This window comes from Drosophila yakuba, chromosome 3L, assembly GCF_016746365.2.
Source record: "Drosophila yakuba strain Tai18E2 chromosome 3L, Prin_Dyak_Tai18E2_2.1, whole genome shotgun sequence".
NCBI classification, from domain to species: Eukaryota; Metazoa; Arthropoda; class Insecta; order Diptera; family Drosophilidae; genus Drosophila; species Drosophila yakuba.
Window position 1 is genome coordinate 17,617,174 of NC_052529.2, and position 17,274 is coordinate 17,634,447.

At 39.5% G+C, this 17,274-nt stretch overlaps 2 protein-coding genes across 7 annotated transcripts in view; both read left to right on the forward strand.

The window, feature by feature from the left end:
• The first annotated feature begins 7,853 nt into the window (after nt 1-7,853).
• Nucleotides 7,854-9,090, forward strand: LOC6534446. Its single transcript, XM_002095087.3, has 2 exons — nt 7,854-8,002; nt 8,349-9,090. The coding sequence occupies exons 1-2, from the start codon at nt 8,000-8,002 to the stop codon at nt 8,982-8,984; spliced, it is 639 nt and encodes a 212-aa protein (XP_002095123.1). The 5' UTR covers nt 7,854-7,999; the 3' UTR covers nt 8,985-9,090.
• Nucleotides 9,091-10,380: 1,290 nt separating this feature from the next.
• The window catches only part of LOC6534448 (adenylate cyclase type 6), a 37,586-nt gene continuing 30,692 nt past the window's right edge, over nt 10,381-17,274 (forward strand). The window contains exons 1-2 of one of the 6 annotated variants that reach the window (XM_015195153.3): nt 10,381-10,608; nt 14,314-14,508. The gene's annotated coding sequence lies outside the window, so the exon portion shown is untranslated. Of the gene's footprint in view, nt 10,609-14,277; nt 14,509-17,274 lie in introns of those variants that run through there. The other 5 variants (XM_015195151.3, XM_015195152.3, XM_039374667.2 and 2 more) reach the window with 5 other exon arrangements.

Sequence of the window (17,274 nt, forward strand, 5' to 3'; positions counted from 1 at the left end):
CAGGTTTTCGTCCCAACACGAGTGTTACACCTGAAATTTTAACAAAAACCATAGACCAAGTGCACCGAAAACAAAATTGAAAGTATGTTAGTAAATTTGGGATGAAATTAAAATGGGGCTTCTCTAAAAAATATAAAGAAATTGAAAACAGAAATCTGCTATCTACTATATACAATCTGTTATTATTTCCGTGAAGACTTATCAATATACATATCCTTTCCATTATATTTTGCGCCTGGAAATCATCAATTGAAAATAGTTAATAATATCCTTAGTGCAGAAGTAAGTGTACTGTGTAGGTTGCTCCAGATGTCCGCTTGAGCTTTCCGTTTCACTTTTAAAGTCAACAGTTTAGGGGAAACTGCAGCTGCAGCATTCTGGCGAGTTCAGTGAACAGGACATGCCCTCCACACGGACTGCTCGACAGGATAATGACTTTGTTTCAATTGGAACCTGGCTGCGAATGTTAATTTGAATGCTGGTGGATGGCGAATGGTGGGGGAATTCCAAGGGGAGCTTAGCTGGCCGGATTTATATTTTTTTAATTAGGTCTTCTGGGCAGCAGACAATTTGAGCTCAGTTCGACGCACTTCAATTTCAATTTACTTTTAATTATTCGCCCATTTGTTTTCACTCTCACTCTGCTTCTGTATCCTGCACATTTTAATATGGAATAATTGTTCGACTACGGCTGATATAACGAGGGTAAAACACGGCAACAAATGGCGTGTCGTTTAAACGACTCTCTACTTTCGAGAATCGGACTTCGATATGGTCAATGGGATGGAAAACATATTGGTCAGGACGAGGTCCTTCGTGTTCGCTCCCTTGTTTGTGCAGCTTGTTAAGCGGCAGATTCGTTTCAATTAAATTTGCTGCCATCAGTTGTCGACTTAATTAGTTGGCATAACCTCTGACTTCTGTTGCTCGGCAGCGACTTACGGACCATTTGCAGCGGCAAAGGCGATTCTGAATGGTAAAGTTTTACAGGAGGGAAATTGATGGAAAACTAAGTGGGGTGAAATTGGAAAGATTTCCCTTCAAGAAGCTTTACGGTCCCAATTTAAAATTTGCATGAAAATCAATTGCAGTTTTGTAGCACAAAACGGTTTGTAGCAATAGAAAGGCAACATACACTTTGAGTTAAGGAAAACATTTGTAGCAATAGAAAGGCAACATACACTTTGAGTTAAGGAAAACATTCATTAAGTTAAGTAAGCTTCCGCTGTTTTATGATTTTTTTATTTTTTTTATTTCAGAAATATTAACTAATACCATTAGCCAGGCAATTAAAAGAGTAAGTAATTGGTACAATAAGAAAGTAATACGATTGATTGGAATTAGTGTTGTGTCGTTTTAAAGCCATTTCTTAATTTCGCCAAAAGGATGATATCGAGCCACTAATCCCAAAGTGCTTTCCCCCCGCAGTCCCTGCTGACTGCTTGTTTCCTTGTTATCCAACGTGGAGCTGTTATTTATGTAAGGTGTCCCTGGAATTGGGGACAGGTTAGTTGATGGTCCTTGCCGATTATCTTGTTCCAGCAATTTGCCACATTCCTATTCTGCACTTTGTAGCCTTGGCCACCACGGTAAATTGAGCTTAATTGGAAATTACACACCAATTTGGCCCTGTTGCTGCTGTTGCTTCTGTTGTTGTGGGTGATGTTGATGTTCCAAGGACGAGGATGTTGGGCCCACTCTCATATGCATTACATAAACTGATTCTGTTCGAGCGCGCGGCCACTTTGAGCCCAGTTAATATAATTAGTTTCGGCGTAAAATTGTAAGCGTCAACCGCAAAAGACGTTAACGCACACGTGCAACTTAAACCGTTCGCACACAAAGCACGGATACACACGCACACACACAAGCGCGACAAGGACATTATTGTGGTCCGACAAAGGAGTGAAAATCCTGCGGACAAGGGCTGACAATCTAGGGTATTAAAGTTTTCCACTTGCCACTCATTATGCCACACATCCATCCCACACCCACACCCAATCCCACTCACACAGCCACGCCACCAACTCGAATTGTCCACTTCCAGTGGAAAATTCGCCATCCTGGCCACGCAACGTGTCAATAGAGGAGTCCCAAAGCCGCAGGATATTTCCGTTCAATATTTGTACAATTTCCTATGTTTGCGCAATAGAATTTGCTGTTGACATGCCACTTTTCCCCGCTCGTGGGCTGTTTGCAATATGATGTGGTAAAAAGTAAGCTTTGCATGTTTTTGTTGCTCAATATATCTGCGAGATGGTATGGATAGATGGTATGGCCAGAATCCGTGCTTTTTGATTAGATGTCATCCGCTTTTTCCACCGAAAACGCTGCCCAGCTGAGTGTGAAATTATGAAAATTTACGGGTCGCTCCGTCAGGTGTGTGCGCCGTGTGTTGTTTTTTAATTACCTGTAAAGCAAATTGCGTATACGCCGCATTACACGCTGGCAAGTGCGTCTAATGCGATTTCAGCGCTGGGGATCGCCATGTGTCATCTATTCCGATGAGCTGGGTGCCTAGAATTGGGTCTCATGCTCTGCCATTTTCTTGAAAACGGGGTTGGTTTTCTTGGAATTTTAAGGAAGTTGATGAGGTTTTTAAAGTCTTGGCTTAAAGTTGAGTTTAGAAACTGGAGAGAATTATAATACTTCATAGGGCTGCAAACCAACTGGATGTCAGACCAATACTAATTTTCGATAACTGACATTTAATTGCCTCGCTCGGATTTAATTAAGTGCACTCAGCATCTCCCATTACTATTTAATAATAAATGGGTAAGTAATCATACAAATGTTTAAATACCAATTGGCCTACTCTTCATACAACTGAAAATATAACTGAATTGGATTCGTCAAACGCTTTTCCCTGCTATAAATCAATAAAATTACAATTATAATGTAATAATACTTATAGAATTAGTCAGCAGATTCCCCCAGAAATTTCGCAACAACTCAGTCTGAATGAGAAATGCCCCCAGGCTTGAAGGACTTTCGTCCTTTTCGGCGGCGTGGTAATGAAGGCACAAAAGTGCATTCAACTGAGCGTGAAGGCGGGAATTGGCGGGACAAACCGGAAAAGGATGCGGAAGAGGGGGAGAAGAAGAAGGGGAAGGAGGAGGAGTAGGTGGTGGCAACCGCGGAATTCCTTCAGGCCACGACAAGGCGCCACCACAAAAGGGTTGACGGAACTTTTTGAAGTTGCCACAGAATTGTGTTAACTTTTTAGTAAGTCACTTGATTATTTGGTCGTCGCTTTGCCTCATTTCGGTGCCCCCGAAGGAGGTGAAAATTGCTTCAATGAAGTTGCCTTGTCACTAACTTGTCTTTGGTTTCCCAGCCCAAGCCGCCACAAAACCCGATGAAAAAGGATACCGCCCCGCTTGACCTTGTCTTGATTTGGGTCGGAGTTTTGTTGGAAGCTGTTGGAAACTGGCGACATTTAGCGCATAATTGAGACAATTAAATTCGCTTTGACAATGCGACCCAAAGCGCCAGAGAATCGAGGCAAATCAACAGCAAAACGGGAATGAAATGTAATAAATAAAACCGAAGGGCTGAGAGAAAGGAGTTCAAGGAGTCTGGCACAACACTTTGCCAAAAGGATTTCAAAATTAATTGGGTTTCAGCTCGGGGTCAGTTCAATGCCAACACAAAAGACACATTTATCTAGACAATTCTGCACCATTTGCTTCATTCTAAAGACTTTCACTTGTTTAAATTCTAATTCGGTTATCTCTTTTGACATGGAAAAATATTTTATATATTTGTTGACGAAGTTTCGTTGTTTAAGGGGATCTTTATTCAATTAATTCATTGTATTTTAAAATTTAATAAAAATGGTTGAGCAAAATTCAATGCTCAGGAATGCAGGAATCTAGAGTTTTAAAGAAAAACACTTTTTTTTTCAATCAGCGACACCATTTTCTTGTAGTGTGTGTTTCCTGATGAAAAGGGTTGACAACCTGACAAAGGTCAACCTGTAAATTGTAATTAAATTTTTCCTCCGGTCATAAAAGTCTTCTCCCTATGTTCTTTTCGGCTTACACCTCCTGGAATTGCTTGTCCTGGACCAGGATTCGATGTTCCCAGAACAGTGTCTGTTGCATAAGTGATGTCCTTTCCTTGCTATGACTGCTTAGTATGCATTGCATTTCCCAAGCCGATTGGGAGAGCCCGCTCCTTTGCGATCCTGCCAAACTGCAAAGCTAAGGCGACAGGCAACGGGCTCCGACTGATTTTATTATGCGGAAAGTGATATTCGAGGAACCCGGAACCAGGACGAACAGGACTTCCTTGCGACCTCACCCGATTCCTGTACGTATGTATGTATGTATGTATCTTCGCCCTGCGAAGGCGCGTAATTGGAGCGTAATGTGTTAAGTTGACAGGCACGTGAATTGCCTCTAATTTGTTGCCTGTTTGCAGATTGTCCTTCCCCTTCCCCTTGCACCATGCCCCATGAATTCTCTTTCCAGCTTTTCCCCAGCACATCTGTTGCATATTTCATGGCGTGATTACATTTTGTTCAGTTTTCTATATACTACATAGTGCGAGTGTGTGCTCCGAAGTTGGCAAGTTTTGCATGCAAATGACACTTATACCAGCAGAAGGCAAACATCAATCAGAGTTTGGGGGAGTTAAGGAGGTTAGGGCAATTGACTTACCAAAGAGCCTAGGGAAGGTGCAATCTGCTGGGATTCGAAAGGATATGGTGAATTGGGACAAATAACTAATAAAATTAAAACTTAGTTTGCAATTTACCATGTCAATCATAAACTTTTAAAGTGCATTTATTTTGCTATTCGAAAATAGGTAAGACTGATTTGTTTTAATGAAAATAAATACATTTAATATTTTTACTTATTACTGCATCAATATTAATTATATACCTTAGAGCAACAGGTTAATTAGACTGATTTTTAATAAAGATATATATTAAACACGAATAGTATCATTAATTAAAGTTCGCTGATTCTTGTATAACTTTTCCTTGAACCAATAACATCTTAATCAAATTTGACTTGCAGCTCTTATAATTTTTTCCGAATATTTTTCCCAATTGTCTGGGTCTGAATGGACCATTAGGGGAAATTGAATAGTTTTCCCTGTCGGTTCGTTCAATGTATGTTCACCTCGTTTGATTCGGGGCTTTGTGCTGGGGGAGTTTTTGGATGTAAAATGGAAATGCCCTGAGTGGCAGCTACTCGTACGAAAGCCCGATTTTCCGGAATACTCCCCTAAAACTATTTCTAAAACAAACACCCCAGAATTACAGCTGCGTTTTCCAAACTTTTTGTACCAATTTTTTTCGTGAATTTTAATTCAAGTCGCCTTCAAATAAACCAGGAGGTATTAAACCGTGTGGTCGTGGTTCAGTTAAAATTCCTACCTCAATATTTTGCTTTCTATTACGCAAACTGGTGGGGCAAACACAAATTGGCGGGACCAAACCATTCGATTTTTTGTTGGGTATGTGGGCGTTGTGGGGAAGTTTTTCAATTTTTACTAATCCTCGATTTGCCTAGCCAACCAAAAAAAAATACATTGAATTGAACTGGCAGGAGAAATCGGACTGCTGATTTTGGACAGGTCGTAATGGGGGATCCAAAAAATTGAAAGCTTTTTTGCTCATCGTGTTTTTTCATATTGTTTGCTCGCCACACTGGGGAATAGATAAAAAGTTTTGCCTTCTTTTTTTTGTGTTCTGGAAGCACACAAAGAATTTAACGCTGCCCACCTAGCCTAAGAATTACTCTTAAAGTCCAAAATCTTAACCAGGTTCAACTAGAGACGCTTGCAACTGCAACATCCAAATGTTCTGATATTAAATTTTGTGACGAAACGTGACATTTTAGTCACGAAAACTATACAATATAAAAAAAAAATTTATTTCTTGCATAGTTTAGTTTGTTAGTTTGAATAGCATAAGCATAATTGGATAAGCAGGGTTATCCAAAAGATTCCACGGCGATTTTGGTACTTTTATGCTTTTTTGAAGTTCGTATATATTATATCATTGCGCAATGTTCAGGTTTAAGTAAAGTACAAATAAAGAACTTGTTCTTATTGGTTTTAAGATTATTAATTCTTAGCCAAAGGTGAAATATTTTTAAAAGTTTGCCCCATCTTCTTATTTACTTGCTATTTTAGCATTCTTGACACACTCTTTATCGGCAAATGAGTCAAATTATTAAATATTCTATCGTCAGAATAAAATAGGAACTAACACCTCGTTCCATCAACTTCTTTATAGGGTATTTGGTGCTCGTGATCCCTTATGAAAGCATATCACATGGTTCTTTTTTTGAAGATTGGATGACTAATATTTTTATTGATAAAACGGATTTGTGGCAGCTCCGATTGGTTTATGACATTTGATTGAATATATTCTCGTGGCTTTCCTCTTCTCATGCGGCTTTCATTCATGCATTTTCTTTGTGATTCAGTTTCATTTTCATTTCGGCTATGTTTTCGATTTCGAATGGGAGTTTCGTTTTCAATTTCATCTTCATCTTAAGCTGGCTTAAAAGGTTGAAGAGCCCTCGGCGTTTTGAACCCACTTCCATTTTACAGCACCGGTCAAGTGCGATAAGTCGGTTAATTGCTGTTGGATGATGCAGCAACAAATTACATCGATCCGCTCTGATCGGCGTGACTTCCCCGACACAATTCTGATCGAAGAGATATATTCAGCTATATGTTCAGCACCGTCATCGTCATCGACCTGCAGTTGGTGTAATTGTTACAATGGCCCAAAACACTTGACATTGGCCCTTTACGAGGGCGACATTGAAACCACGCTTCGAAGGCCCTCCCCCAAAAACATTAAAAAAAATGTATAAATATAGGAAAAATGATATTTGTCGAATGGCGGAAGGGAATGAGGTATGAGGTATGGAATGGGCTGGGGTAATCTCCAACGATAATATTGACAGATTCTTCGGCAATCAAATAGTGCAGAGCAAATGGGCAAACACATAATAATAACAAGAGAGAACGCTATAGTCGAGTTCCCCGACTATCTGATACCCGTTACTCAGCTAGTGGAAGGGAGAAGGAGAGTCTTAAACACAGTTTTTGGCGGTTTGTGGGCGTTAGAGTGGGCGTGGCAAAAAGTTTTTTGGCAAATCGATAGAAATTTACAAGACCAATACAAAAATGAAAAAATTTCAAAACATTTTTCAAAAGTGTGGGCGTAGCAGCTTTGGGCGGTTTGTGGGCGTTGGAGTGGGCGTGGCAAAAAGTTTTTTGGCAAATCGATAGAAATTTACAAGACCAATACAAAAATGAAAAAATATCAAAACATTTTTCAAAAGTGTGGGCGTGGCAGTTTTGGGCGGTTTGTGGGCGTTAGAGTGGGCGTGGCAACATGAATCGACAAACTTGCGCTGCGTCTATGTCTCTGGAGTCTGTATGCTTAATCTCAACTTTGTAGCTTTGGTAGTTCCTGAGATCACAGCGTTCATACGGACGGACAGACAGACGGACAGACGGACAGACGGACAGACGGACAGACGGACAGACGGACAGACGGACATGGTCATATCGACTCGGCTATTGGTCCTGATCAAGAATATATATACTTTATATGGTCGGAAACCCTTCCTTCTGCCTGTTACATACTTTTCAACGAATCTAGTATACCCTTTTACTCTACGAGTAACGGGTATAATAATCTCCGAACGCCAGTCTTCAGATCTTTAACGATCAATGACTATTGTCAGGGCCCAAGACGTCGAACATCCGGCTGGGAGCTTCGAACACGTCTGAAGACGTTTTAACTTGGCCAACGCCGCGACGTTTCGTCAAATATGTGTTAATGCGGTTCGATTGCGTTCGATTGACCATCGAACTTCTTTGGCCGGCCTGCTAATTTTTTGTATAAATAGTTTAAACTATTTCAACAGCAGCAGCAAAACCCAACCGCAGCTCCAATCGATTGAGCAGGCCAGATCCAGATCGCAGAGCAAGTGAAGCAAACGTTGAAGTTACAAGAAAGATGGTAAGTCGCAGTGCAGCAGGAAGATTTAGTCAAAACCAGTAAAAACATGACACAACTTTTGAACACGTTGGATAAATTTAAAACAGACATTTGGAAACAAAGTTGGTCTGTAACTGAAGAACTTTACCTTTGTGAACTTAAAACACATTTAAATTATATACACTTATTAGGTATCATCACAAAATGTAATTGAATTTTTAACAAAATTCTCTATTAAATAAATATGTCTTATTTGTAAAAAAGCTATCTTATTCCAGATGTACAGAAATTTTCATATCCTTTGTTATTTAAAATTGTATTAAACACAGAAATTTTATTGTAAAAGCTTTTATTTCCCTAATTCCAGCACGGAGTCAAGGTGATTGGTCTGCTGTTCGCCGTCGTGAGCCTGGCCAGCTGTCGTTCAGTGACTCGCCGGGATGTTAGCCACCTGCCGCTGGAGTACCTGCCTCCAGTGGAGCTGCCACCTGTGCCCAGTCGCGATTACCTGCCGCCAGTGGAGCAGCATGCCGCAACCCTGAACCATGTCCTGCAGCCGCCCCGTGATTACCTGCCTCCGCTGCCGCTGAATAACGAGTACTTGCCACCTGTGGTGGAGGAGGAGCAGGAGCCGGAGGTGCCCACCACAACCGAGGTGGTAGTTCCAGAAGAAACCACCACAGTGGAGCCAACCACCGAGGCAGTTATCATCACTACCGAACAGCCGCAAGAAGTGGAGGTTACCACGGAACCGCAAGAGGAGGTGGAAGTGAAAACCGTGGAGGAGGAGCCCGAGAAGGAGGTGGAGTCTGCAGTGCTTCTGGACGATGGATACCACTATCGCACTCCGTCAGTGGTTCCCAATCTGCTGCCCGTGAAGGAGTATCTGCCTCCCCTGGACGGCAACACCGTCGTGGAGGAGCTGCCCAATGGCGAGGAGGACTCATCGGCCCTCCTGGACGATGGCTACCACTATCGCTCCGTGAAGCGACTCCGTTTCTAGTCCCATACATTTACTTCATCCCACTACGAATTTCTGTTTTCTGTTTCTGTTCTGTGCGACAATTGTTGTTTAATTTTACAAAATACATAGACAAATACTTTCCCGACTCTGCTTGTTTCACACGATATTGGAAAATGGCTGAAGTGGGGGATGCGACTATGAAGTACTTAGTATATCATACTGATATATTTATAGCTATATGAATTTCGCATTTCTTTATTAAGAACATATTTGAATATTAATATTCCAAACTTATTATTACCTATGTTGGTGTATCAGTTTAAAGCTTAAGGAAATATTAACCTGATTAGAAAGTTGAGATCCCAGTCAAACCATTAAATACTAAAAAAAGTACAGATCTATGAAATATGAAATATTCTCTTGCTTTGATCTTATGTCGAATAGCTTCAGAGTTTTGTGTCATCCTTCAAAACCAATATACCCATCCAACCCTACTCGTACCTCGCAGCAACTCGATTGCTGCCGTGAACATTTCATTTATATAGATGACAGGAAATTAGAAAAATGTTTTCACAATGCGCACGGAACGTCGCAAGAAACTCTTCACCGTGAGATATTGTCGCAGTCCTGTGAGGTCCTTGCTGCGGAGTCCTTTGGGCTACCCACACCTCCACACCTCCAAACCTCCCACTCTCAATTGATTTGCGGCCGACTGTGGCCGGGTTTTATTGTTTTCTTTACGTGTTGCCGCTTGGCATACATTTTCATTAACCAATCTTGAGGAAAGTTTTCCTGTAACTTTGAGAGCCCGCTGCGCCCCTTTTCCTCTGACAAGTTTGAGCCAGCTCAATAATTCAACAAATTTCCAATTGGCCGTATAAATATTTGAAAAGTTTTAAATGTTATTCTTGTTTGGCGGGGTGTTTGTGCTGTGCCTAAGTATATATGGGATTCTTATGTTTCCGGCGGTTAGCCGTTCTTGAATTTACTTATGAATAATTCAGTACGCGAAAACAGAAAAATTGCTTGCCTACTTTTACGCGCAGTTGGAATAAAATTGGGAAGCAACAAGTGTCTTAAATTGCTTGGAATCTTTGCGCATTCGTTGTTTCCCGTGGGATATCAAAAACAAACAAAAAATCCAAGCTGAAAAGCTTTTAGTGCATTGCACTCTACCGAATATTTGTTTTCATTCCTTCCATTATTCGTATTATTTTGGTATCGCAAACCTCAATAAATCGGGGCCAAAACAAACACCTGTAAACAGTATCTGATTGAAAGAATCTCTCAAGTTTCGTTGAGTGTTGAAGGCGGGAAAAGCTTGCGGAAAATGCGGGAAAAGCCTGCCGAAGCTTTGGCCATTCAACATTTGACGAAGCGACGACTGGGAAAATCGTATATAAGCCGACCGCCGAGGAAAATTCAACTTAGTTGCGGGTTTATTGTTGCCGAATGCGAACGGAACGGAATCGGAAAAAGCGGAAAATGCGGCCCGGCTGAAGACAGTGCGAGCGAGTGAGATAAAAATATTCGGCCGAGCAACAGTGAAAAGCGTTTGAAGGGCCATAGATACAAGATAATGCCCATAGAGGAGTCCACCTTCTCTCCGCCAACCAATATGTGAAAATCGGCCAGTGGTGCCGAAAGTGAAAGTGCGTGAAAGGTGAGGGAAGGGTGCAGCAAGTGTGATAATGGATAAACCAACTCCAGATACTTGTAGTACTATTGAGACAAGCCCATAATAAAACCTTAAACAGGAGTGCTTCAAATTGAAAGTGGTCTTTAAACTTTCCAAAATGATCAATACTTAAATGCATACCTATTTATTTATGATATGCGAAGCATAAAAAACATATGATAATTTTTTTCAAATGCAAATCTTATATTTTATGTTCAGAGGACTTTACAACATAAGATGTGCTACGAACTGACTAAAAACCAAAGCAACAGGATACAATTAAACATGTCTATTTACATTAAATGCTTGCTGTGTAAAACTTGCTTGCTAACTTAAAAGTGTAAAACAAAGATTTTAGAATGGTGTGCATCTTTAAAAATAAATAAAACATAAATTTGTCGATTTGGAATGTAATGCAACAAAAAAACACACAACCAATTAAAGTTACGCATAAAATAAAAACAGCGTGCAAACTAATTTGTAAACATAAGAAAAATCACAGGAATCTTAAAGATGCATAAAATGGAAAATTCAACTTGAGCTCCAAAAATGTGACGCCTTAAATCATTTGCACACTTAAATCAAAATAAACATTTACGACATACCCACTGTGAATAAAGATGAATTTGAGGGGCCGCAACAACTCGAATAAATCGAAATTTAATATTAATTAAGGCCGCATTAAAATTGCAAAGTAAATTGAATACCCGAAATAGCTGCAAACCAAATGCCTTGTAAATTTAGCCGAAAGAAAACAAATTTTACACACTTAATTTAATCACAAAACTCTTCACGTTACTCTCCCTCTCGCAATTAAAATGCAATTAATTTGGCAACAAATGTGCTGTCTAAAGAGTTAAAGCCGTCTTTGTGCGAAGTTGGGAATGTCAGTTGGGAATTTTGCAATGTAATATTCAATTGTCATTCCATTAATTCCATCCGATCGGCTACTTGATACCACAGCTAGTTGGCTTAGCAGCTTCATTGAATTGTCTTTCGCACAAAATGCATTTTCCCTTGTTTTTCCTGCGCAAAGGGCTTCTCTTGTTTCTCTTGTTTCTGTTGTTGTTTCGTATTTATTGTTCGGCTCTGTGGGCCTCAGCAGAGAAAAGTTTATTAATAAACAGTTTTGCCTAACAAAGCAAAAAATGATAAAGTAAACGCGACGCAGACAGGCGGTTTAGGGTGGTGGAAGGGAAAACTGTGGGTGGTTGGGTGTTAAATGTCATTGTCAACGGTTTTCCATAGACGGGTAAGGTAGTTTATGGGAGTAACTTTTTCTGGATTATACGCTTTTAATGGAACTCAAAACATAAACTTCACAATAGCGTGATTCATTTTAAAATCCATTAAGCTTAGTCCAAGAAATGGAAATCATAAGTAAATATAAACAAAAACGTAAACATAAAAGTTACAGAACAGATATTCATATATAAAATCATAAAATTATATTTGTTCCTACTTTTCATTTTGTAATGAATATAATTTTGCAAACACTATTGTCGAACTAAAAAATTAAATTCTTACTTTATTTCAATGTATTATTTTAGTTGGTATACAGCCCACACGTTTGGCTTGCAGCTACAAGCGAATTGAAATTCAGCGAATTTGAGTGGGTTGAAGGGTATTATACGTCAACTCCATACTATACGAGTATTTTACCCTTTTTGTAATGAAATTCGATTATTGCATTGTCGCCAAGAGCATCCAGTGTCGATCATGTATTCTCCATGTATCGGCGTGCATCTCTGTGAATGCGGCCGTGTGTTTGGCACGCTTTTTGTGTTTATTAATAACAAAGTAATCAGAAATTGTAATCTCCTCGCAAAGCGTATTACAGCAGTAATAACAATGGCAACATTGAACCCACCGCCTACCGCCCACCACCCACCACAAACACATCATAACCCCACAGCCCCATTTCAATCGAAATCCCCCCCAACGCCACCGCCATTTCCATTCATTTGGCGATTTCAGTGCGGGTTTATCTTTGCCGCTTGGCTGTCTTCACGGACTGCATCCTTGAGTCCTGGGATCCTTGATTCATTGTTGTGCCGCCAGCCAGCGAGAAACGCTGGCACGCTTCCGGCTCAAGTATCTCTGTTTTTGTTATGATTTCCCCGCATTGTACTATATATTTTCATATACTTTATATAGATTTGCTGTTTATTTCTGTTTTCATTATTTTCTAATTTGACGCTTCATTTGTCCATGACTGATTTCTATTTTTCGTACCCTAACAGAAGGGTATTTTCTCGTCATTGGTGCAGTGAATCTGAGATGGGGAATTATATTTAAAGATTTGTATTTATAGACAATGCTTTTAGTTCAAGCGAAAGTTCTCTTGTTTATCTGCAAACTAGTTCTGTGATTCCTAACTTTAGTTGTAGAAAGATACTTTATAATGTTTGGAAATGGCCAAAAAGTTTAGAAGGGTGTTTTATGGTTTGATAGGGCAAAGCTTAATATACTTCTCGTTGTTTTTCCGCTTTTTTTCTGTTCGTCCGCTTTTCTAATTTGACTTTCGCTGGGCGCTGATTTGCGCTTTGATTTTCGCCGACTGATTGGGATTTAGTTGATGGCGGAGTCAGTGAGGGGATTGGGGGGATTGATATCGGGGCATGTCCTATTGATGACTGAATGGCGTGTCTTTTTGCCTCTCAATCATTCTGCTCGGCTCGGCTAGGATTTGGTATTTGTACTCTTGGCTTTTTATGCAATTTCACCTATGTCAGTTGGCTCTGTATTCCCACCTCCAATTTCTGTTTTGCCAATTTGCCTATTTCGTATGCAAATTGCCAGCCATTTGGTGTCAGTCTCAACACGATTCAACACCCTTTTCCGTCAAATTCATACAGTTCTGAGGCACTGGGTCAAAGTAATAAAGTAAACAAATTATTTTGATTGTTTTGCTCGATTTGCGGCAATTTGGAGTTCGGCTTCTCCAATTACTTCAGCACTTTGTTTGGTCTTTATTGCAAATTACGCATTTAAATGCGTAATTCGGAATGAGCCGAATCTTCAGCAATATACTATTCTATACTAATTGCTTTTGGGTGTTGGATTCAAAGTTGTTGAATTCACTTAAAAGAGTGAGTGGCACATCTTTTTGGCCAGGATAAACCTATTTTTCGTATGCACAATCGATTGGTAGTCGAATGTCGAAATAAAATGCATATTTGATCTGTTCCTGGAAATAATCCCACGCGTGTTATTTCAGAAACACTGAAGAGTTCGCAGTCGAATTAAATGGGAGCCAGATAAACTCGCCTTAATAAAAAGTACATGAGATGAACGGTCAACTTAATTCAAGTTGCTTACCATTTCTGGAATTGGGTCTTTTGGTTACACACTTTAAAGACTTTTTTGGTCGCAACGAATACATAAAAAGCAAACTGTCAACAACTGTACAATATCAGAAAGAACGACAATCAGCAGAAGTCTTTAAAAAATCAGTTAAAATTGAATTCCTTTTTTTTCCTCCGCATGTGTGGAAAGTTTTTACACGGTTCATGTTGTCAAGACCCTTTTTCCATTGCGAAAAATAAATAAAAACAAAAGTCGCGTGCAGTTGAAAGGGAGGGAAAAGAAAATTAAATTCGCAATAATTATTTCAAACATTTTCCCTTAAACGGGCATTTCATTTGGAATGCATCCATTCCGACGGTAAAAAATGCGCACATTTTAAAGTTCAGAAGTTGGCAGTTAACCCAAGCGAAATAAGGAAAACCAAACAAACGAAAAGAAAATGTGAAAAATCTTCAGATGTTGTTCTTTAATGCATACGAAATACTCAAATAAATTATCATCAGCCTAATCAACATCAGCGTTATTATCAGCAGGCGGAGGCAGGAAAAGTCGGAGGAAAACATCTCCTCCTGTAAGGTATGTATGCGAAATTGCAGGAAATAAATTCTGATTTGCTCTTTTATTAAAACCAAAACATTAAGTAGCCGACCGGTGGGCAGGTGGGCCGGTGGTGTCTTTACGATTCGCTTGCTCTTTTGTGATTTAGTTCATTCACAAGCCGTCTGCCACTCTAAGCGCTTAATTATTTAATTATGTTGAACGTCACACACACGGCCATGCTCGGAAGCAAAGAGATGGGGTTTCCCTCAACCTGCAGGACACTAAACCACCGAACTCACCACCGAACCCCACTAAACTTCAGTTTTGGTTCATTTCCACTATTCGGCTGTAGTCTTCCACCTCATGCGGTTCGTAGTGCAACGCTGGCATTGGTTTATTTCCATTTCCGTTGTACGAGGCGTATGCGTAATATGAATATTTTTGTAAATTATTAAGTATGCGTAATGAGATACTAAATTTGCACCCAACCACAGGCAGGTAGTGCGGTTTAGTGTCAGATGAAAATTGCATGTGCTTTCCAGCTGGGCGCGTCGCTGTGAGGCAGTCGGTGTGAGGCAGCAATTAGTTAAACACAAAAGTTTATGCCCCATCAGAGGCAAAGTTCCGCACTTCCGGTGACCCCCTGACTTCCTGTGGCCCGTGTGCTATATGATCTCTTGTCTCGTAGGCTGGTCTTGGTCTTAGCAAGGATTTATGCTGGCTCATCTGACTCTAGATATGCTTTTTGGCCGGCAGGTGGACTAAGTTCTGCTTAAACTTTGAGCAACTAAATGTCCTGTGCGGCCTAAGATGGCCTCGGAAGTTTTTCCTCTGGTGTCTCAGTTATCTGGGAAAGCAGAGAAAACTTTGTGGATTACAAAGAATTTATAATCGAAGTGGGTGTGATGTGAAAACGTTTTAGGAAATCGATGGCTCAACGCAAATTAAAATTCCTTTTAGAGTGTAAATTCCTTAAAAGTGACTGAGAAAGTTGCAAAAGTGCTTTAATATTGTAGATAGCATTTCAATTATTTTCTTTAGCATAAGGCTAACTCCAACCTGTCTGGCATTTAATTCCATATCGAATATAATTTCGTCTAATCTATGTTATGTCCAATTTGTGTGAACATATTTCTAATTAACCCGAATGCTATTAGTCCAAAGCTTTGAGCACATTTACTAGCCGCTAATTTATTAGATTTTCTTTGACAAATTATTCGATACTGTTCCTTGAGGTTGTCTAAAATGGTATAAAAAGCTTTTAGAAATATTTCAAATAAAAAATATGTGCTTTATTATTAATATAAATACAATATCACATTTTTCGTATTTCAAACATTAAGCCAATTATAAACTCAAACATGGGCAAATTGAGTTCATATCGAGACTTAAATTCTGAAAATTGATTGCATAAATGTATTAATATTTAGTTTCACATATTTTGATATTTCTGAATATTGCACTCGATGGGATATATAATTTCCTGCCTGTAAGTGCCTCAATAAATGTATCACATATCTACAGATATACTCGCTTTGTGCCATTGCTAATTAGTCATTGAATATTCGTCTGGCATAGAGCATATATCTGAATCCTTTAAAAGCCAAATCCAATCAGCTGCTGAGCGTGTTAATTTATTCATGGAGTTATTTTCTTGCCCTTCCCCACTGACCTACGACCCTTAGACCACTGGACTCCCTTACCCTGGAAATGTGTCTGATTAGTACAAGGAAAATCCTCTTTTGTTTGTAGTCCACGCACGAATTCGATGGAAACTTCAAGGCGAAGACCCAAATACCCGAATCCCCAATCTCCGATCCCCATTCCATGGGGTCTGAGCTCTCAGTTCAATATGTTCGGCTTCTTTTTTCTAATCCAAGAGTGTGGACCAGCTGCTTTCTGCTTTAATTCACAGGCCATCCTTTGACACATGAGATGAAAGCTGTGAGAGTCCTTGAACTTGCCACATTTCGTTGCTGAGATACAGAAATAAAATACAGATTTCAAGGACAACTGAATTACTAAAATACAAAGTTCAAGTTCAACTCAATTACTTGTCTTTGGCCATGACTAGGCATTTTGGTTTGTCGAATTCCCAAAAATCACAGCTAGATTTCCTCCTTTCCGGGTTCAAACTCGCCACCTGACTCCATAAAAATTGTTTCGCTGCGGCTTTTCCGGCTGCCAAATTAAACAAAATATAAGAGAGCATCGAAACGAACACGATTTTCTGTTTATTCAGCAATTGTCCATGAAAATGCACACAATATTTTCGATATAAACACACAAACGCAGTCAGATGCGCTAGAATGTGTTCTTATGTCGGCCATATAAACAATCATAAACTTCGTGATTTATGCACCATTCGAGAGCATCGAAATGCAATCGAATGGAATCCGATTCGCAAATTTTTCGACTCTATTCAGAACCTGGTGCACTTAGTGTGCATGTGATTGTTTAGCGAACTGTAAAGAGAATGCCGAAAATGAATTCGTTGAGAAATTCTATATGCTGCATAGAATGAGTTATTAGAAAGCGTGAAAGTGGGAAATTCATTTGAAGTGTTATTTAATAAATAAAAATCTCAATTTTTATAAGGATGTTAAACAGCGGGTGTAAACAAATTCAAAAAAAATTAAGTAATAAAAAAATCATTCAGTTATGAACAATAAAAACATCTTCAATAAAAAGTTTATCACAAAATGATCAGAGGGTATTATGAATGTTTTGAATATAATGAGAATGAATGTATTTCCTAGCCATAAATTGTTTTGGCAAATATGGCCACCATTTACCTAATTG